Below are 23,788 nucleotides of genomic sequence, written 5' to 3' on the forward strand. Positions count from 1 at the left end.
ATCTCTGACTTGCTTTACTATCAGACTTTGTTTCCTACATATGGCTTTCTTTTATTTGTGTCCCTCAAATGGGTTTAGAAGTAGAAAATTCATTTTTTATGGTGGAAAAGTGCTTTGGAAAATCTGATTGAATAAGGAAAAAGAAAAAAATATTTGTGAGCTCTAGAGAAACCTAGGGAATTATACAAGGGTTTCTTGAACACTATGTGAGTTCAAAAATGTCTCAGTTAAAAGGAGATCCCCTTGATAAAGACATTTTAAAAATCTCATGGACTAACTTCAAAAATATGTATTGAGTCTCATTTGTACTTCAACATTCATGATTTAAAGAGCTAGGTATCTCTATTGTATGTTTCAAGCCAGATCTATTACTTTACAAATAAAAGTCCCTTATAAATTGGCTAAGGATTATTGGTTGATTAAAGTGATTCTAAATGACTTACGTTGTATGTTTCATGTTGCTAGATCCAGTAATTTAATATCACTTTGTTGTACTACACCCATTAGATAGTTGAATTCTCACGCATATATGACCTGCATACAGCTCTCTTGGTTTAACTTTTATGGCAAATTAGAGGCCTGTTTTTGAAGCAATCCAGTTTCGGTAATAAGTCACTTGTGTGTAGACTCCAGGCTTGTCCCTTTGACCACAGTTATCTCCCCAGCTCACAATTCCAATGAGATACCAGGTGTCTTTCAGATCCCTTGTGACTAAAGGTCCCCCAGAATCACCCTGAAAATAAAAACGTAAGAAAAGAGAAAGAAAATTAGCTAAACATAAAGCTCATTATTTAAGATATTTTGATGAATCACATATTTTGTTACTAGACAGTACGTGTATAGATTATCAACACAGAATAATTAATTGAGACATGGATTTTAAAATTACAAAGAGCCTTAAGGTTTAACTTTCACATTTAAAAAATAAAGTTTATTTTGTTAGAATAAACAGCACTTAGTTAAAAAAGACAAAAACTAAAGAACATGAAGAGGCTTGAAAAGCAATTATGTCCCATGTTTTCTCACACAGGCTGTTCTCCAAGAGGTAGCCACTTCATGCTTGTTTAATAATTTCTTATAGTGTCTAACTCCTTATCATTGGATAATATGCTCAAATTACAGTTTCTAGATTTAGACAGTAAACATTTATTTTTTCTTATGTAGTTAGTTATTTAGCTGTTTTACAACTTCTTTGCAACTTTTCCACACCACGTCTTTACATTATAGTATCTCTATTTTTGGTTAAATTAACAGCCTATGTTTAATACCAGTTGGAAAATTTTATTAATGGTAGAGTCAAGTAACATATTTGCATTACAGAAATCTTTTTTGGCTCTCCTAGAATTAATAACACAACTTTTTTTTCATGTGGATAGTTTTCTATGTACCTGGTAAATGTTGAATGCTCCAAAAGACCTACCAACACCTCACAATAATCTTTACTAATGTACAAGGACCTCAGATGGCTTGTTAGTTCTTTTGCTTCCTCTGAAACAGTTCCACCATATCAACACACACACACACACACACACACACACACACACACTCTTTTCTTACTTCTGCTCAAATTCGAGCTGGTTATTTTAAGCCTGGTGCAGAGCTATGATGTTGGGATTATATGATACCACTCTTTAGTATTGGATTAACAGTTTCAGGTCTTAAGTCTTCCACTTTCTTGATTTATTCCCTAATTTTGCTGAGGTACCCCCTCAAGTAGTTTTCTAAGAAAGAGGGTATCAGAAGTACATTTTTTTCAGTCACTGCTTATCTAAAATTCTTAATTCCACCCTCACAATTGGTATTTAGTTAGCATGGGCAGGATTCTAGGTTGAAATAATCTTCCCTTTGATATTTGAATGCGTTTTCCACCATCTTCTACCTTCTAGAGTTACCGTTGAGGAGTTCTATGTGTTCTGATGCTTCTTCCTTCAAAGTGTTAAGATTGTTCTCCTTATCCCTGGCTTCTGACCCTTTATGATGGCATGTCTTGGAAAGAACTACTTCATTTATTGTGCCCAGCACTACTTGGACCTTTTCTTCAATAGGATGCCTGTAAGCTTCAGAACGAGGAGTCTTCTTTATTATTATTTTTTTTATATTGTACACTCATGTTTTATGTTTTCAGAACTCTTATTCATTTAATGTTGGACCTCCTGAGTTTATCCTCTAACCTTCTTAATTTTTCTGGTTATTTTTCTCCTCTGTGTCTTTTTTTTGTTCTTTCTGAGAGATTTCCTTGATTTTATCTTCCAATCCTTCCACTGGATTTTAAAAATTATGATTATATTGTTGCTACATTTCTGGAGATGATTCTTACTGTTTGGTTCTAGGGTGTGGTGCTAGAAAGCAGATTGTAAGTTCTGTGCTTTTGTGCTGGGTGATGCTATGGTTTGAATGTGTGCCCAAGAGTTCATATGTTGGGGAAACTTAATCCCCAATGAAACTGTGTTGAGAGATGGGACCTAAGAAGAGGTGATCAGGTCATGAGGACTCTGCTCTTGTGAGTGAATTCATATTATTACCATAGGGGTGGGTTTGTTATCGCAGGAGTAAGTTCCTGATAGAAGAATGAGTTTGGCCTTCTCTCCCTCCACCCATCTTGTGCTTTCTTTGCCCTTCCACCTTTCTGCATGGGATAATGAGGCAAGATGTGGGGCAAGATGATGACCACATGTGGGACCCTCAACCTTGGACTTTCCAGTTTCTAGAACTGTAAGAAATACATCTCTGTTCCTTATATGTACTTAGTCTTCAGCATTCTGTTACAGCAGCACAGAATGAACTAATACAGGTAGGTAGGAGGGCTTCTGGGCTGATACTCTGTATTCTAGTAGGGGCCTCTCAAATATCAGTATATGGAGGTATTTTTTTTCCCCCTCTAGACTGTGGGCTTCTCTAGAGAAGAATCTTGCAATTTCTTGCAGGGAGAAAGTTGGAGGCATTATGTATATCTGCCTGCAGCACTTTGGGAGAAACCATGGGAAGAGGTTGAGGCCTGCTTTCACATAATCCCACCTTTTCAGGCCCCCTCTGCTTTCTACTATATTTAGTGTCACTGAGTTAAAGGGCCTCAGATTCAGCTGCTACAGAGTACAAACTTCCCATCTCTGGAGTTTAGATGTTTGGAGAGAGGTGGTAGAGGTGGGGAAAGTAGAGATGTGATATGGATTAGACTGATTATTTAGGATAGGGAGAAATGGGGTGTTCCAAGTACTCTCTGTGAAGTCTTTACATTTCTGCACCCATATCTCCCAAAATATTGGTTTTACTTAAAATTGGTATTTCACTCCCCTCTCCACCCAAGACATTTATGTTTTAACCTCTTCTTTACTAAGTCAGTTAAAACTCCTCCATCTTCTCTTTCTCTTTCAAAGTTTTGTTGGAGTTTTTTTCAGTTTTCTCTCTTCTGGTTTTTATTAGTTGATAGCTTTTTAAAGTACAATTTGTAGATATATAGAAAATTGTATTTTGTAGATGATGCCAAGCAGTTTTTCAAAATGATCGTTACGGGGTTTTTCTGTTTTGTTTTTTTGAGCCACTCTTTGTCTCCCAGGCTGGAGTATACTGGTGCAATCACAGCTCACTGTAGTCTCAAACTCTTGGGCTCTCGCAATCCTCTCACCTCAGCCTTCTGAGTAGCTGGGACTACAGGCGTGCACCACCACACCCAGCTAATTTTTACATTTTTTGTAGAGATTGGGTCTCACTTTGTTGTCTAGGCTAGTCTTGAACACCTGGGCTCAAGCGATCCTCTCTCCTTGTCCCTTCCAAAGTGCTAGGATTATAGGAGTGAGCCACTACACCTGACCTTATCTGCCTTTATGGTCATTTTGATGGGTTTGGGGGAAGAGCAGAGATGAATTTGAATGTAAAATCTCCATGCTTAGATATTTCAATCTACACATTTTAAAGATGAACAAAGAAGAAACCTAGAAAATCTGGCTAATACAAAATCATAGCTAAGGGTACAGTGGAATAGAGAAAAAAATAGGAAGTCCGACTTCTTGTCTAGTATCCAAATGAGGGCAAATTAAAACCCACCCAAGAGTAATAAAATGCCAAACGTAATTTAATCTTTCTTTATACATTCAAATGTTCCTTTGGGCTTTCATCAGGAACATCCATGATTACTGTACTGTACGTGAACATTTTTTGAAGCTATAGTGGACTTAGTTTATGTTCTAGAAAAGGACTTTTCTTGGCCGGGCACGGTGGCTCAAGCCTGTAATCCCAGCACTTTGGGAGGCCAAGACGGGCGGATCACGAGGTCAGGAGATCGAGACCATCCTGGCTAACATGGTGAAACCCCGTCTCTACTAAAAAATACAAAAAATTAGCCAGGCGAGGTGGCGGGCACCTGTAGTCCCAGCTACTCGGGAGGTTGAGGCAGGAGAATGGCGTAAACCCAGGAGGCAGAGCTTGCAGTGAGCTGAGATCCGGCCACTGCACTCCAGTCTGAGCGACAGAGTGAGACTCCGTCTCAAAAAAAAAAAAAAAAAAAAAATGGACTTTTCTTAAGTGTCTTCTATTAGCACCATGGTTTCTTGACATTCATGGATGGTCAGCTTCTGCCTCCCTTTGGAGCATTGTTTAATAGAGTTTTTTCAATTAATGTGATACAGATTAGATCAGTTTAAAAAAACAGTATAATGATCTTTTCACCATTTCCTTAAGTTAGAAAGTACAGGATTTAAAAAAAGAAAAAACCCCCAAAAGATCAACTGAGATAAGATATAACGGAATTTATTAAATATAACAAGAAACATTCCATGCACTGTGAAGGGTATGGAAACAGATAGGTGGAATTATTCAAAATCCTATTCAGAGCATTAAAAAGGCATTGGGCTACTTGTAGATGAGAAAAGATAATTATATTACCATGAGCATCCTGGAATTTATAACTGACATCAGTTTATCAGTGTTTCTCAGACTTCATTCTGAATAAACGTTATGAAGGGAAGTTCTTAAATGCAGATCTCTAATGCCCACCTCTAAAGATTCTGTTGGACCAGGGTGGGATCCTAGGCCTGCACTTTTAACAAGCATCCCCACTGATTTGTCTTCAGGCCAGCTGCAGTGCACTTTTAAATTGTAAATTTAGACAGATGATTTTTCAAATAGTATTGCTTTCCCCTTCTTTCTCTCTTTCTTTTCACTAATTCTTATTTCCTCTTCCTTAAATAATCAATCACTTAAGAAAAATTCAATCAGCAAGGAGCCTCCACAGTCCTTACTATCTATTTGAAGAGGCAGGGCACAAAGACAGCAAGAAGTCATATTGAGTGTCAGGTGAATCTTGTGTCAGCTACTAACACAAAACGACAGGGGATACAGTGGTAACAGACGTAGGATTTTCACACATGAAAAGAGAATTAAGCTAAAACTTGGGCTATTAATTGGTAGGAAGACAGGGGACATTCTCCTAGATAAGGAACTGGCATGGGTGGAGGTCCTCACTTCCTTACTTGTGTATCTCAAAAGCATCTCCAACTCCATGTGGCTGATGCTGGACCCATGCTGTCTTTCTAGATCTGGACCTTCGTCACTCTTTCCTAACTCATTGATTATTATTACAATCCCTGCAGCCTCTCAAGCCGGGAGTTTATTTTATTTTTGTTTTTTAGGCCATGAATTGATATATCATTCTTTGCCCCACCCCTTGTCTCCAACCATATGAAATCCATTACTTCATTTGCCACTGTTACCTCTAAATATCTTTGTCTCCATGTCACCATATTCATCCAAACTAACATATTTCACCTGGATTTTTGCAGTACATGCTGATTGATCCTCAATTGCCCTTTCCCAGATATTTTCCTTACTTTCACCAGAACACTTCTCACAATATTCAAATTTGATCATTCCACCCTTTTAATTTAACAAATGTCTGAATAGTACTCACAGTATACCAGGCAGTGTTTGGGGAGCTTTACACATATTAACTAATTTAATATAAATCTCTTGATTAAAACTCTTTAGTGGCTTTCTATTGTCCTTACAAAACAGGGAAAAAATAATGTGGCTCACAAGGTCCTGCAAAGTCTGACTTCAAACAAACTCTTCTACCTCTTCCTGTACCACTGGGTCATGTGCGTTCTGTGTTCCACCATGTGATGTTTCAGCTCCTAGAATTCTCCCTGCCCCTATCATCATTTGAAATCTTCCTGGATACTAGTTCACTCCATTCACCACTTAGCTTCACCACCCTAGCTAGTCATGTTCATTTCTTATAAATATACTCATGGAACAATGACCTTCTCCTTCCAAGTTTTCTTTTTCATTGGCATAATTTTTTGATTCATTCATATCTGATCCACTAGACAGCAGTTTTCCTGAAAGCAGGTTCCAGGAAGGTTTTTGCTTGTGAGACTACCTTCGGTATATGTACGATGTATAGTAAAGAGTAGGGCACTCAAACTTTTTTTTTAGTGAATCAGTGAAGAGAGTTAGAATAAATGGAAAAATGACCAGGGACAGTTCTTGACTAATTCTCCTATACAGCAGGTTCCCAGCAACCTGATTTTTTTTTTTTTTTTTTTTTTTTTTTTTGAGACGGAGTCTCACGCTCTTGCCCAGGCTGGAGTGCAGTGGCGCGATCTCGGCTCACTGCAAGCTCCGCCTCCTGGGTTCCCGCCATTCTCCTGCCTCAGCCTCCTGAGTAGCTGGGACTACAGGCGACCGCCACTGCGCCCGGCTAATTTTTTTGTATTTTTTTAGTAGAGACGGGGTTTCACTGTGGTCTCGATCTCCTGACCTTGTGATCCGCCCGCCTCGGCCTCCGCAACCTGATTTTAAATTATAGGTCCTTCAGAAAAATGTTGCAAACATCCACCTATCATTTTCTAAAATGATTTTCAGTGCCACCTTGACAGAGTTCTCTAATCAGTGTAGCAGCTGCCTATGTGGTAATTACAACTAGGGATCCTTTTGTAAATGCTTAACTGAACTGGAAACAACAGTGGAATCACGAATCTTGATCAAGTTGTCCAAGCCTTTCATTTCTGGCTTTCCTATAAGCAATTCTGATCCTTTTCTCAGTTGTGTTTGGGTCTTGCTTGGCTAGACCTCTGGTTGAAAAATTAGCGGCTCTTTCTCTCTCCTTTCCCCCCAAAACATGCTTTAGGACCAATCTTGTATATACAGGATGGGATTTATTGAGTTCTATATCAATAATTCGTAAATTGGAGAAAGACTAGCTGATGGTGGTGCTTGCACTTCTGTTGTATCAGACTAGGCCCCTCACCATGTGCCCCAGTTACAATCACTGTATTCCTGTCTTGGATCCTTGTACTTGCACCGCTGCCCTGATAATTTACCCTATTTTTCTGTGACTAGAGTCTTGTTTTATCACTTACTTTGCCCAGTTAGGCAGAAAGCTTACCTCTGCTCCCCAATCCAGTGAAGCCTCTCCAATGCAGTGAAACCTCTCTATGATCACCAATCCCTCCTAAAGCTTTTCAGTAATCTCATGGTTCACCTAAATTCCCTGGTCCTGTCTGCTCCAAGACTCCTGCGCTTTCCACCTGTTTCCCCATGGTATGGTCTTTTGTTGGAATCTAAATTCTGCCTGCCTTCCTCCACGTTCTCGGCAACTGAGGCTGGCTGCGAACCAGATCCTGCTTTTGCCCAGTCTCTATGCTACATAGCTCCCTGCTCCTTTTCCGATAGAGGTCGCGCATGTGGTATAGTTTGTGAGACTGGACAGGGCGTTCTGCCACCTGATATCAATAACATTCCATCATTTCCACATAGTGTGGCCTCCTTAGAGTTCTAAAGAATCTCATGTTAAAAAGCAAGTGTCTCCAGGAAGAAACACACTTGTACCTTCACTGGAAAACATGCATGTTAGAAGGCAGAGGAGGGCACTGGGGAGGACCCATGGAATCACAGCATGGCCTATTCCACCTTCTCATGGTTATCTACTTGTTTCTCCTCTCATCCTCCTCATGCTGAGACCCAACCGATTACTTGGAGTTCCCTTAGATATGAATTGTAATTTCACACCTTCATATTTTTGGCTATGCTTTTTGTCTTTTCTATAACATTATTTTCTTATTCTGAAATTGGGTAAGTGTTATTTATTCTTCAGGCCTTATTTACATCTCATCTCTGATACGTGTTCCAAAAAATGTTTCCTTCAAGGAAAATATTTGCTTTTCATTATATTACTTATAACATCACTTTATACTTCTCTGTTTATGATTTTTTCTTTCTTGAATGTGAGCCCCTTGAGAAAATAAACTGCTTTATTAATCTTTGGATTTCTGGTTAAGAAATTCTAATTTTGTTTGTTTGATAGCATCACAGAAACTCTTACTTCAATTATCTTAATAAAACATTTAAAAGTATTTTCTGCTGTGAAATTTGCATTTGTAACTTTTTTGAGCTAACATGATACTTATGTTTTGTCCTTATGTAAAGAACATATAATATATCCTGAGCCACATAAAAAATTTTGAGTTAGTAATATTAAAAAAAACCCTCCAACTTACCCTGCAGGCATCATAAATTCCTTCCATATATCCGGCACAGAACATTCCAGATTTTATATCATTGCCATATACCTGTGGTTGCTTGCAGACATCATCACTTATGATTTTTACTCTGGCTTCTCGAAGTTCATTTTGGGATTCCCCTTAAGAAAAAATAAAGTTATTTTAGTATTTACAATCAGCATCTTTGGCTAGAGTGAAGTGAGCAGACTTTCCTAATATATTTTTCATAGTAAAATTGTCAATACAGAATGAGGTTAATATAAGCAGTTTCTAGAGAAAAGAATTTCTAATTGAATCTGGCACATCAAATGATAATTATTGTCCAATCACATTTTTATAAAGATTTCTGAAAGCAAGTAAGCCATTTGGATTCTTTTTTCTGGAAAATTTAACCTTAAAAATAATCAGTTCGTATATTTCAGGAAGGCCTTTTATCTTTTTTAAAGCTTTTATTTGTGGGTTCCAGATTGTTCCCAGAAACTTTGCATGCCTAGATAGTTTTCTCCTTTGGCTTGATAAAATGCCTATAATACTCTGTACATTTATTTTATTATTTAAAGTTTATGATGAGCTTTCATAAATATAAAATATATGTGAAATATATATGTTATATATCATACATATATATAAAAATGCATTAAATGGCAATGATTTCACTTCTAATGTATTACAAGTTGGTGGCTGCAGACTGTAAGCTAGATTCTGAGTTTTAGAAACCAGTATTTATGGCAGGCTACGTAGAAAACTAAGAATAGCACAAGCATTCAGGGATTCTTTATACCAAACCATATATTGATTGGGAAACCATGACCTCACGGTTGGCAGAATTCTAAGATGGTCCCCAAGATTCCCGTGTGATTCCCCTCCTCCCACGTATGGGCAGGATCTGTGAATGTGATGAATGAGATTCTTGTGATTAGGTTATGTTATACAGCAAAGATGAGGGAGTTTTACAGACGCGATTAAGACGTCTAATGAGTTTGACTTTGAATTAACCAAATGGAGATTATCAAAGGTGGGCCTGACCTAATCTGCTGAGCCATTTCAAAAAGGGCGAGCCTTCCTGGAGTTCAGAGCCTCCTTCCTAAAGAGTTAAAGCAGCACGTTCTACAGATGTAAGTCATGGAATTCTGCGTTCTACAGATGCAAGTCATGGAATTCTGCCAGCAACCTTGAGCAAACCCTCAAAGGAGCCACAGATGCGACCACAACCCCAGCTGACATCTTGATTACAGTTTGGTGAGACCCTGAGAAGAGGAGTCAACTAAGCTGTGTCTGAATGTCTGACTCATTAAAATGTGAGATAAAAATAAATGAGTGCTGTTTTAAACTGTTTGTGGTTATTTGTTACACAGTTATAAAAAACTAATACAAGAATACAATATATCAACAGCTATAGTCACCATGATGTATGAGATATCTCTTAAACTTATTCCTCCTATCTAACTGCAAGTATGAATTTGTTGGCCAGCATCTCCCCAACCCCTTCCCCTGTAAAGACCCCCAGCTTCTGGTTGCCTACTGATGATATATTATATTCTTGAGAAATGCTACGAGAGTAGATATTAAGTGTTCTTGCCACAAAAATGATAATTATGTAAAATAAGACATTTGTTAATTAGCTAGATTTAACACTCACAATGTACATATACTATACTTCAACATACCATGTTGTACATGGTAAGTACATGCAATTTTTTACATCAATTTAAAAAATAACTAAGTACATTTGAAAAAACCCTAATACAAACACCAGTTTCTTTAGAAGACCATTTCCAAGATTTATTTCTGAAGAAATGTTTGCAAACACATTTTTAAAAGTGCTCAGAAGATTTAAGTGTGTATCTCAGAAATATGCTAAGAGATTTTTCAAATTATTCTGTTATTTGAATACAATTGGTTTATATACATTATACACACACACACACACACATATATATATATTACCTACTATTTCATCAATTAAAAACATTCATGGCCTGACACGGTGGCTCACGCCTATAATCCCAGCACTTTGGGATCACGAGGTCAGGAGATCAAGACCATCCTGGCTAACACGGTGAAACCCCGTCTCTACTAAAACTACAAAAAAAAGTTTAAGTGTGTATCTCACTTAAATTTTTTTTTGTAGTTTTAGTAGAGACGGGGTTTCACCGCCGGGCGTGGTGGCGGGTGCCTGTAGTCCCAGCTACTCCGGAGGGGGAGGCAGGAGAATGGCGTGAACCTGGGAGGTGGAGCTTGCAGTGAGCCAAGATCGCACCACAGCACTCCAGTCTGGGCAACAGAGTGAGACTCTGTCAAAAATAAAAAAAATAAAAATAAAAATAAAAATAAATAAATAAATAAATAAATAAATAAATTCATGTCCGATGCTGAGAAGAGTAAAGTAAAACTAACAATCTATATATTGTAAGTAGGTGACAGTGCAAATCCACAACTTCTTCAGCAAACCAGTTGGTAAAATGTATTTCAAGTCATGAAAAGCATAGCCCATAAATTCTGGACATCTCTGAACTATATCTCATCTTCTATAAAAATACTTCTTGCAAAATATTGATTTTATCAAACAATCAGCTTTTTATTTATTAACTTTCTCTATTTTTTAATTTTTAATTTTATTCATTTCTATTCTTATCCTTATTTCCTTCCTTACGTTTGTTTTAGGTTTATTTTTTTCTTTTTCTAGTTTCTTGAAGTGACAACTTAGTTATTGATTTGATATCTTTCCTTATAATATGCATTTTCTATAAATTTCCCTTTGTACACTATTTTAGCTGCATCTGGCATATATTTATATATTTTTGTTTTCATTTAGTTCTATGTGTTTTTACAAATTTCTTTGAGGTTTTCCCTTTATTTACACATATTTTTAATTGGTAAGCATTTGGGGATTTTTATATTATCTTTCTGTTACTGATGTTTAGTTAGATTCTATTATGATCAGAGAATATACTTTGTATGAGTTCAATTTTAAAAAACTTCTTAAGGTTTGCTTTACAGACTTGAATATGGCTTCTCTTGGTGAGTAACGAATGGGTGTTTTAATCTATTAATGTACTTAATAGATTAAGGATAGGATAATTTATTTAATAGATTAAAAGCACCTGTGGGTCACTCACCAAGCGAGGCCATATTCAAGCAGGGTGGAGTGCCCTATAAGTGTCAGATTCTGCTGCCATTCACAAAGCATTATGACAGGTATTTTTCTGTGTCAATCTCAAACTCCTGAAAGACAATGATTTTTCCCACCAAGACAAAGGGGATTTGTGATGTCTTTTCCCCATGACTGTGAAGCAGAGAATGCAAGCTCTATCTTCAGAGAAAATCTATCCAAGAGAGTGCAGACCTAGGGAGGTGTCAAGTTTACAGCAGCACTAATCTACTGGAATTAATAAACTATAGGTAATATTTTCTGTGATTGGTAATAGAACCTTAAAGAAAGCAATGCATGTCTCAGTCTGTATAAGATGGAAAAAAAAAAAAAACACATGGAACATCTGGAGAAAATCTAGAGACCCTAAAAGCTATTCCTGCCTATGTGAGTGAAAGATTATTCCTAGTTCCTTCATGGGAGACTGACAATCAAAAGCTTATTCTTTATAATTTCTTGCATATAAATAAATTGTATAGAATCCTGCAAATAGATGTAGTCATTCTCAGAAAGCCCTTTTGCATTTTCTCAAGCCCACTGTTAAAGAAACTCTCTAGCTGTTGTTATACATATGTACCTGGACCACATGGTAGAATCCAGAGCACGTCTCACTAAGATTGCCTAAAAAATTCAATAACTAAATCATCATTATTTCTTACGAGACTAAGTTTAGTATATCAAGTTAAATCCTTTTAGAGAGGGCAAATAATTTGACAATTTATCTCTACACGATTCTTATTCACCATCACACTTAAATTAGCCTCTTCAGTGCTGAAGCAAATTTTGCAACATAGGCATAAAGAATATTTGAGTTAGCCACTCAATCTGAGTTCTCCTAGACACAGCTGGAACAATAGAAATTAATGTGAATTCTGGCAAAGAAAAGAAGTAAATGTTCCTTTCTGTGTATTTTTTCTTGGTTGAGGATGATGTAAGTGTTGAGGTGTTGTTAGCCACCTCTGACACTAGGTGAAGCTAGCATCCCTCTGAATGAAGCCAACACAGAGAAAAGCAGGGGCAAAAAATTCAGATTCAGAGACGCAGAGCCAGATGACATCATATAAACTCCTGTGTCTGAAGTGACACTTATTATGCTTTTTTGACTTCTAAATTACATGAGCCAAATTGGTTGAAGTTTTTGTTTCTTGGTTTTTTATTCTGCACCGGTTAATGTGAATTGAATTTCTGTCACTTGCAAACTGAGAACCTTAACTAATCCAATCAGACTGTGTGGAAATGTCTGTCAGTACAATATTGATGGAGATGAAATCACATTGCCCTAGACAGGGCTTAATGCTCTGTTAGCTATCCTGAGATACCCACCACCATAGTAAAGTGCTCCAAATCCTGTGATGTAGACAGTTGAATTTGGTTGGAAGGATGCAGAGGCTTCTGGCAAACATATCCGGCGTATGTCATCTGAAAAAGTGACTCTGTAAGAGACCTGCACAACAGCAATGTCGTACTCTCTTGATGCGGAGTGATAGTTCTCATGGACAATAAATCTTTTGACATTTCTTTTCATTAAGGGAGGGTTGATTTTTGTTCCAAAACTAACAGTCCATTGATGTGGATTTTTATACCTGGAAAAGGTTAGAAATTAACAGAATATATATAAGCTGCCCAAAGTATATGAACTACATTAATTGCATTTAGGCTATTATAAGAGAAATACAATCCTGAGAATACTTGGCTGTGGTTATGGTTTTCTTTGATCATCTAAATATAATCTATTGCTAATGTTTTGAAAGATAAAACATAGATAAACACCATATTAGAACTGATATTTAATACAAAGCTATTGAATTTTGGAATTGTAATACACATAAAATATCATTCATTTATCCCTTCCACAAATATTTACTGAGCATCTATGTGCTGAGCCTTATCTGAATTACTGGAGATAAAGTGATGAACAAGACCTAAGGTGCCTGCTCACAGCAGTATAAGATTCTAGAGAAGGAAAAGGATCAAAACAAGCAACCAAGTGGATAAATAACCTTAAACATTGATAAAGGCTATGAACAAAATACAATAGGGTAATGGAATAGAGTACTAACAGGTCATTACGACTATTTTAAGAACGCATTTGGGCTAAGACATAGTAAATGAGGGTCAGTGTGAGGAGATGAGGGAAACAAATTCCCAGGCAAAAATCCCAAGGTCTTGCATTGAATGGGCTGCAGTCAGAACACAAGGGAAAGAACGGTTGGGGGTGAGCTTGGAGAGGTAAGCAGGGACTAGATTTTAGAGAGTTTCATAGGTCACGATAAAGTGCTTACATTTTATTCAAGTGATACGGGAATCTACTGGATAATTAAGACAGAGAATAATGTAGTCTCGTTTACATTTTTAAAAATCATGTTGGTTCTTTCTGGAGAATAGATTCTTGAAGGTCAAGAATGGATGTGGTAAAGTCTATTAGATGACTGCATAGTCCTTTGAGAGATGATCAAATGTGGTAAATGTGGTTGACTTCTAGCTTGTGGGCTTGGACAGTGGGTAGATTGTGGTACATACAAGGATCAGAAAAATCATTTAGTAGCAATGGAAGATGATCTAGTAAAGACTGTGCTTTATACTTAAGGAAAATAAAGCCTGGATAGGTTAAACTATTTGATTCACATCACATGTCTGCCTGCCTCTGTCTGCTCTTCCCTTTATAAAACACTGTCTCCCACCAATTTACATTATTTGTATTTTTCAGAAGACTTCCTGCTTTATTTTATTATATGTGACACTAGCTACACATCTGTCTTGGTGTATTTAGTTATTGGAAGCGTATTTTAAGGAAGACACTGACAAAGTCTCGAATGTTCAGAGAATAAGAACCAATGTAGTAGGGCATCTGGAAGTTGGTTCTGCAAAAAGGAGGTAAATACATATACATATTTTTTTCACACACATATATATGCATATATATGTACATATATACATTTTTAGAAATTCAGGGTTACATGTGCAGGTTTGTTACACAGATAAACTTGTGTCATGGGGTTTTGTTGTACATATTATTTCATCACCCAGGTAATAAGCCTAGTACCCATTAGTTATTTTTCCTGATCCTCTCCCTTTAGCACTCTTCAGTATAGCAAAGACATGGAATCAACCTAAATGCCCATTAGTGATAGACTGGATGAAGAAAACGTGGTATACATATACCATGGAATGCTATGCAGCCATAAAAAGAACAAAATCATGTCCTTTGCAAGGACGTGGATAGGGCTGGAGGTCATTATCCTTAGCAAACTAAAGCACACAGTAATGATATTTATTTTCACTCATGGTTTGGATATTCTCACTCATTTTATGTTTGGTCTAAAAAAGAGAAACTAAAGAATAGCTGTTACACGAATGAAGAGATAAAATGGGTTCCTGTTGTTCCAGATGAAAAAAACAAAAACAAAAACAAATATTGACGGTGGAACTTAATAGAGTGCAGATTTGGTGTTCAATGCTATAAAGATATTTGCAAAAATAGAACTATCTAGCACAAAAATGGCTAACTTTGGCAAAGTAAATTTCCCGTTACTTTGAAAAACCAGACACCAGCATAGGGGATTTCTGGCTTTCTAATATATCAGCTTACTGAGCTCTTACAGCTTTCAAACATTAAGAATTTATGTAGATTCTTTTAAAAAATAGATTGCTATTTTTTAAGATGGGGACTTGCATTGTCACCCAGGCTGGAGTGCAGTGGTGCAATCATAGCTTGCTGTAGCCTCAAACTCCTGGGCTTAAGGGATCCTCCTGCCTTAGCCTCCCAAGAAGCTGGGATGATAGGCATGCACCACCATTCCCAATGGGGTTTCACTATCTTGCCCAGGCTGGTCTTGAACTCCTGAGCTCAAGTGGTCCTCTCGCCTCGGACTCCCAAAATTCTGGGATTACAGGCATGAGCCACCATGCCCAGCCTAGATTCTTAATATATATTTTCTTCAGAATATTAAGAGTCTCTATAAAGATTTATGCTCTTAGGCAGATAAAATTTATTATAGTAACAAAAGTTAGAATTTTACAGGTCAAAAAGAATGTGAAAAGATCTAGTCTATCTATTACCTAATATACTAAGGTTCAATAATTTGCCCAGCTCTCCAACTGCCTGGGACATATTTTTCCCACTAAATTCTGCTGCCACCTACTATATAGAGATACTTGAGAAGTCTTTGTTATTACCATAATAGTTGGTAATGAAGAAGAAAGGCAGTACAGTTAATCTACTTAGAAAAAAATCTAAAATTTTAAATGTAATAGTGATAAAAATGACTGGTTATTATCTTGAAAAGTAAAATTAAAAGTTATAAAAAGTCATTTTATCTTATAAATGACTTTATAATTTAATATACATTAATAAAATGTGTGCATTCAGAAGCAATTATATGATAGCACAATTTGCTATTCTTCACTTCAGCTTTGTGTTTTGTGGCACTATTGTGAAGAGGTGCTCTATTATGCGAAGGTCACATTGAGTAGCCCAAGGGCCTTTCTGAATCCTTTGATACTCCAGGAATCTCTTTTGAACTGCCTGTCTTTATCATGCTAGCAAGCTCTCATTTTGGTTGTAAACTGTTCTAATTCCACAGATCTCCATGTGTCAATGCTCTACATTTGATCTGCTGTTCTGGTTCTCCATCATTACAGTTACCAACTTCCTGCATTTATTGAAAATTTCCATTTTACTTTGGAATTAGTTTGATTTTTTACGATGAGTAGGAGACTGGCCCAAGTGTTTGGCAGAAACAGACACTAGTTTTAAGTGGAGAGCATTGTTTCACAAAAGATTAATGGTGTATGTTATTAGTGAATATTTTGTGTTAGGATGTCACAAAATAGTTCTGATTCCTTACACAGTTTCCTTATTAAAAACTTTGAGGAAATGATTGATGAATACTAGGATAATGACTGTTACTTCCTTTATTCCCATCAAATTTCTGATTAAGTATGCAAGTGTAACATTATTTTAGAGAAGAACATGAAATAACTTTTTCTTACTTTACTTCAGTAATATTTGGGACATTAATTGTTACCAAGAATATGACAAAACTCAGGGCTTTTTAGCAGAAGTGGGTTCTAACTTAAGGTCAATAACTTACCTCTGGAAGCAGTGTGCTGCAGTGACAAGCCATGTATTACTAATTAAGGTGGCCCCACACTGATGGATGTTATCATACTGAAGGGAAGCTTGCCAAGGCCAGGCCGCCTTGGGTGCAATGACTCCAGATGCTATTCTGTTGACGTGCAGTGGAACAACTCGTTTACCACAACCTGAAAAAGATGAGATCATTAAGTTATAAGAAACATCTTGTAATTACAAGAAATGACCCCATTCTTACTTGCCTGAAGACATTTTTCTATACTACTCCTCCTACCCAGGACACTCACCCTACCTGTCACTGGATTCATGGCCTCTTCTCTCTCACATTTCAGAGTTCACTTTCTCACTCTGTGAGACCAGGTTAGCTGACTCTCTGATGGACTCTCATAGCACTATGCACTTCCTCTGCCATAGCATTTATCACACTATTTTCATACTGCCTGATTTATTTATATCTTTCTCTACTTTGAAATTCTAATTTTAGAGCAGGGATCATGTTTCATTCACAATGGTACCACCAACTCCTGGTCTAATTTCTGGCACTTGGTAGATGTTAAAAGATGCTTGTTGAATGAATAAATACATGAATAAAAATACTTAGGGTGTTTGCAAGACACAGAGGCAAATGCATGAACATCACTGCTCAAATTCATCACTATTTTTGTAAAATCTTTCGAAATATAGGCCACAGTGATTTGAAGTGATTTAATGAAGCCACTGTTAGCGATTAAGATGAATATATTAAGCATATTTCTTTTCTTCTTCTTCTTTTTTTTTTTTTTTTTGAGGTGGAGTCTCATTCTATCACCAAGGTTGGAGTGCAGTGGTGCGATCTCGGCTCACTGCAACCTCTGCCTCCCGGGTTCAAGCAATTCTCCTGCCTCAGCCTCCCAAGTAGCTGGGACTACAGGCGCCTGCCACCACACCTGGCTAATTTTTGTATTTTTAGTAGAGATAGGGTTTCTTCTCCATGTTGGTCAGGCTGGTCTTGAACTCCTGACCTCAGCATATTTCATAGATAACTTGTCAGTCACAAACAATGGGTTTTATCTCCTCCCTATTAATTACTTTCTCATTATTTTATTTTGTAGCAGAAAGTACATTTTATGGAATTTTTAAAAATTAGAAAAACAAGTCCAGTATTCCCAATCAGAAATATATACTTTCTTCAAATTGCCCCAAAAGGTTACCATGGCAGTTTTTTTCTTGAACATGACTAAAAGATCAGTCCATGAGTTAGAAAAAAAAAAGTATTTAAATCTATTGTACAAATAGTTATTATCTCTCAAAGAAAATTTGGAGCACAGATGGGCAAATATGAGCAAATATTTGAAAATGTCCTTTCTGATGTGAAAATTACTTGTTTATATAAGCTAACTCGACTTACTTGCTTGGACAGTTAACTCCCCTGTTGATGAGCTCATTGCTGAAAAACAAGACAAAACAAATGGTGATAATTTGATATTTTCCTGGTTGGTCTCAATGACCAGGAATAATCAGAGGATATTGACCATACATGGATTCTAGACAGTTGAACATACAGATTAATTAGGAAAATGGCTATCTGATACAGTATCTGTGCACAGTTTTTGTAGAGACTTATAGGCAGCCTCTAATTAGGTGGATACTATCACAAGCAACGGGTGAGTAAGGCACAAATAGTGGATGACTACAGCCCACAAATAGTTTGTACTAATAGAGAACTGTGGTTTTCCAGCAGTTCAGGGTAAAGCTTCTTTGTATTCCACTTCAGAAGATGGGTAAATGGGACAGAGGAAACAGGTTATATTAGTTCATTTTCACACTGCTGATAAAGACATATCTGAGACTGGGTAATTTATAAAGGAAAAGAGATTTAATGGGCTCAGAGTTCCATGTGACTGGGGAGGCCTCACAATCATGGAGGAAGGCAAAAGTCATGTCTTACATGGTGGCAGGCAAGTCAGAGAATGTGAGCCAAGTGAAAGGGGAAGCCTCTTAAAAAACCAGCAGATCTCATTCAGTACCATAGAACAGTATGGGGGAAACTGCACCCATGATTTAATTTATCTCCCACCAGGTGCCTCTCACAACATGTGGGAATTATGGGGGCTACAATTTGAGATGAGATTTCGGTGGGACACAGCCAAACCATATTGCAGGTAGACTGTCTTACAGGCCTCAAACTCAGCCTCAGCCAGAACAGATCTGCTTTTTCTCTTTTATTTACTTCGAATTTCACATAAACCTTTCTTTCTTTCTTTCTTTCTTTTTTTTTTTTTTTTTTTTTTTTTTTTTTTTTTTTTGGTTAAAGGGTTTAGGATGAAAAAACCTTGAAGACTCTCGCATAAATGATATTTTAAATGCTTTTTAAACACAGTTCCTAAATACTAAAATTGCTTTTTTAAAACAATAAACTGTTATGTATTTCTTATCTGAATATTGGTAAAGGCTAGTTATTGGACACAATCCAAGATTAAATTCTGTCAACTTCCAAAAAAGTGAGGAATTTGACTAAGGAAACACAAATATTTAACTTGTATACATGTATCAAAACACCATGTTGTATACAGTAAATATATACAATTTTTATTTGTCAATTATATCTTACTAAAGCTGGGGAAAAATAAAGTTGGTGGAAGTTTTCATGAAAATTGTGATGATTTTCAAGTTAAAATGACTTAGCTTACTAAGCAGATGAGAATAAACTGTTTTACTTTTTCCTACCAGTGCCATGGTTCTCAGACACATTCTCAGTATTCTATTCCCCATTATACAAAATAAGATTGTTTCATTCTATTAACTTTCTACAAATTCCACTGGGGAAACTAGTGATGATAAACTCTACAAAGTGGGTGCTTTTGAAAATATGCAATTCAAGTATACCCTTAAATGCACCCCAAATCATTGTATGGTGAAGAATCAATTGCTTAGGACCATCAATTGCCCAAGACCATCAATTGCTCTTGGTGCTTACTCTATGGAAGGAATTCAGTTTACCATCAAATGTAGTTTAAGGCAGTAAATTTATTTCGTTTTTAATAAAACTATATATTTTGTCCTTAGTAATGCAATAAAGTGGAAAATAGCATAAAGTTAGAACTCTTCAGTTAAAACTTTGTCAACTTAGCCTGAGTAGGATGCAAGTTATCCATTTCCAGGAATGATACCAGGGTAAGTAGTAATGGTGGTGAGTATAACCAGATTTTTAGGTAGAATGATTACACCTGGAAACAAACTGTCAATATACAAGTAACTAGTTTCTAATGTTGACCAGAGATTTTTACTTTCCAGGTACGGAAATGGAAATAAACATTAACACTTTAGTTTTGAAAGCGACCACCTCCTAACAAGGTTCGGAGTGGGAGAAAGCTAGTTAATATTCAGGGCTCTACAGGCTACAAGTATCATGAAGCAAAGTCATCTGACACGTAGGCAGTGAGCTGCTTGACTACAGTCTTGGCGTTTGCAATGCAAAGAAGTTGATTTTAGCTTTGCTTTGTCACACTGTGCCTCCTGAAGGACCCACACCACAGTTTTTTTGTCAAAACAAAATACAGATTCTTGACAAATTATAAATAAATCTTGGGCTACAGGGTTATTTCTAGACTTAATCTAGAATCTCTACAGTTTTCTGTTTATTGGTAGTCGAAAAATTATGTGTTCCCAGGAAGCAATGTTTTTGTCTATAAAAATTGCCTTAAAAATTCTCCTGAGCTGTCCACTGAATGTGCCTTTCTTTTTCTTTTTTTTTTTTTTTTTGAGACGGAGTCTCGCTCTGTCACCCAGGCTGGAGTGCAGTGGCCGGATCTCAGCTCACTGCAAGCTCCGCCTCCCGGGTTTACGCCATTCTCCTGCCTCAGCCTCCCGAGTAGCTGGGACTACAGGCGCCCGCCACCTCGCCCGGCTAGTTTTTTGTATTATTTTTTTTAGTAGAGACGGGGATTCACCATGTTATCCAGGATAGTCTGATCTCCTGACCTCGTGATCCGCCCGTCTCGGCCTCCCAAAGTGCTGGGATTACAGGCTTGAGCCACCGCGCCCGGCCGAATGTGCCTTTCTTAAATGCTAGTGATGGCAGCTACAGGCTGTCTGGAGCAGTGGCAGCAAGAGCGGACGCGGGAGCAGCAGTGACGGTGGTGGGTCCCCTGTGCCCCACATCCCTGAGGCAGCCGACTGTGCCGCCCCCAACCTCATGTGACCAGGCAGGACCCGCTCCCAGGCCTGGAGCCTCTCCTACTCTGGAACCTGGCCCAACGTTGCCATTCTCAACCATGGCCACTGCAGGGTGGGTGTGAGGAGAAAGTTCATAGAGCCCATCCCTGGGAGCCCCCCAGAGCCTGCCATCCTGGAAGCTACTGCAATGGGACTGGGCCAAATTGCCCACTGGTCTGGGAGCAGCGAGGTCAGGCACGAAGGGGTGGGCAGAGAGGTGCCGGAGGCAGAACTGGGCCCTTGCAGTTGGAGAGGTAGGTGACTAGGAGATCGTGGGACTACCTGCCTGCATAGAGGAGCTAGACCACTCTAGGGCCTACTGTCTGCTGAAAGCTGAACACTCAGTGGGACAACTTGCCTGCAGAGAGAAGCTTCTAACTCCAGGGCCTCCTCTCTGCTAGGAGCTGAACACTTGCTTGGACTCCCTGGCTACGAAGAGTAGCTGCCCACTGTGGGTCTCCTGTGAGCCATTCTCTTGCTCAGTAAACTTCTTTCTCGTCTTGCTCACCCTCCACTTGTCTGCCTACCTGATTCTTCTTGGTCTCAGGACAAGAACTCAGGACCTGCCAAATAGCAAGACTAAAAGAGCTGTAACACAAACAGGAATGAAACATACCCCTTGCTGGCCACATTGTAGGCAAAAAGAGATAAAAGCTGCAGCCTTTTAGGGATCCCAGACCTGGGAGCTCCCCAAGCCAGGGCTGTGACTCCCTCTTTGGGACCCTGCGGTTCCTGTCATCTTCAAGCTTCCTGGGTGCCACCACATTCCCAGGTGCCAGCCAGAGAAGCCGCTTGCAGTGAGCTTTGTCCAGCCACAGCCTCACAGAGAGCCAGCACACCTGTGCCAGCACCTGGAGCTGCCCATCATGCTGCAGCCCGTGTGCCTGGCTGTGGGCAGTGACCAGACCCCGTGCTCACTCACACAACCCTCACAGCTCCATGCCTGGGTTGGCCTTGGTGGGCATGGGATCCAGGCGGGTAGCAGGAGGTGGGCAGTCTACCAGGTCAAGTGGGCAGAATGAGCCCAGTGGGCCAGAGCAAAACCTGAGCAAAGGCACCAACCTCTGGCCACAGAGGTTTCTGGCCAGAAAAGCAACACCCCCTAGGATCCCATATCACTAATAAACACTATTCTTTTTACATTTAAAAATTCTGAAACTTTCAAGGATCTATCTGCTACTAGTCAATCACTCAAATTAATTATTTCAGGTTTCCAAAGCATGTGCACAACGTAATAGCTTTCTCAGTAGTAACAGCCCCTTTATTCCACATTGTGTTTTCTATTTCCTTGTATATTCTTATAATCTCTCTGTGATTTCAGGAAGAACAAACATTATCATTGGAATTTTACAGATGAGAAAATGAAGACAAAGGCATGAGTCAATTATTTGGGTGGTTCTGTAGTAACTTAGTGGAGTCAGAATTGGTCAGGTAACTCTCTCCCTTTTTTTTTTTTTTTTTTTTTTTTTTTTTGGAGATGGAGTCTTGCTTTGTCACGCCCAGGCTTGAGTGCAGTGGCGCAATCTTGGCTCACTGCAACCTCCGCCTCCTGGGTTCAAATGATTCTTCCCCCTCAGTCTCCCAAGCAGCTGGGATTACAGGCGCCCGCCACCAGGCCTGACTAATTTCTGGTATTTTTAGGAGAGACAGGGTTTCACCATATTGGCCAGGCTGGTCTTGAACTCCCGACCTCAAGTGATCCACCTGCCTTGGCCTCCTAAAGTGCTGGGATTACAGGCGTGAGCCACCGCGCCCAGCCTCAGGTAACTCTCAAATCAGTTTCTCCATTAGCATATTCTGCCTTTTAATTTAGTACAATTATTAAAATAAGCTGAAGTTCAGAAGCTGAGCCTATAAAAAACAAAAAGACCAGGTAGTCAATGAACAATTTATGCTTCACTCTGGTTTCAGATAGTTCAGGCTTTTACATTCCTGACAAATTAACTATTTATTGGAAATTACACAGAATGCATCATGTAAGTTATCAGAATGGCCATTGTTTTACAATTTCTATTCATTTGCTTCCCCATCTAACAAAGAAGATGGATTAAGCACTTGTCAGGTTGCTCCCTTCTGGCTGGGAGAGGTCCTCAGCTTTATTCCCTAAGTAGCTGACTCGTTGTCACATCAGCAAACATCTGCCCATTCCATTACCTCACATTTTTTACTTCCTTATTTGGTTTCCTCTTGAAGAGTCAGCTAGACCCTTACAAGGGTAGAGTGTCCTGTTTCATGTCTGATAAAAATCGCTTGCCCTGAATCTCTTCTGTAACTCTCTTAGGTCTAGTATCCATTGAAATTTGTAGGGGAAATCTGTACTTGTCTGCTGGAAGAAGATGCTGTGAAAACAGCTTAGTGGACGAGGGTAAACAAGTTTCTCTCTAGCTGGCTGCCTTAGAATCTTTAATATGGTACCATAAGGAAGAGTTTCTGAGAAATGAATATCATAGCCAGAATTTTTAAGATGTGTTTGACTATAGAAACCTTTTTTAATTGGAGCCTTTTAAGAAATTAGAGATTTAAATTTGATTCTTAGCTCCTTTTAATTACTGAATTCCTCAACCCTTTTTGCGTGAATTTCACATCTATAAGGGTGAATTTGCATATGTCACTGGAATATAAAAAGAAATTAGTTACTTCTGGTAAAGGCAATAAAGATAGACCTTGATAAAGGTTCGTTCTCCTTAATTGAGGGAAGTGATAATGGTATAATGGGCTAAGGGTGAACAACAAAAAAAAGAGAAAAGTGGAACAATGTACACATAGTTTCAGTGATGTTTTCCTAGACTGTGATTTTTTAAAGCATTAATGGTAAAATAACTCTAACAGCTTCAATGTTGGCTTGCCATTTTC

At 38.3% G+C, this 23,788-nt stretch overlaps 1 protein-coding gene across 1 annotated transcript in view; it reads right to left on the bottom strand.

Moving 5' to 3' along the window:
- Positions 1–302: 302 nt before the first annotated feature.
- LOC105463607 (transmembrane serine protease 11A) overlaps positions 303–23,788 on the bottom strand; it is a 68,830-nt gene continuing 45,344 nt past the window's right edge. The window contains exons 6-10 of the mRNA XM_071092665.1: positions 18,129–18,167; positions 16,740–16,911; positions 12,970–13,229; positions 8,493–8,635; positions 303–733 (exon numbers count right to left, since the gene is read on the bottom strand). Of these exons, the coding sequence (XP_070948766.1) occupies positions 572–733; positions 8,493–8,635; positions 12,970–13,229; positions 16,740–16,911; positions 18,129–18,167 (776 nt within the window). The 3' untranslated portion in view covers positions 303–571. The remainder of the gene's footprint in view (positions 734–8,492; positions 8,636–12,969; positions 13,230–16,739; positions 16,912–18,128; positions 18,168–23,788) is intronic.

This window comes from Macaca nemestrina, chromosome 3 (assembly GCF_043159975.1).
Source record: "Macaca nemestrina isolate mMacNem1 chromosome 3, mMacNem.hap1, whole genome shotgun sequence".
Taxonomy (NCBI): domain Eukaryota; kingdom Metazoa; phylum Chordata; class Mammalia; order Primates; family Cercopithecidae; genus Macaca; species Macaca nemestrina.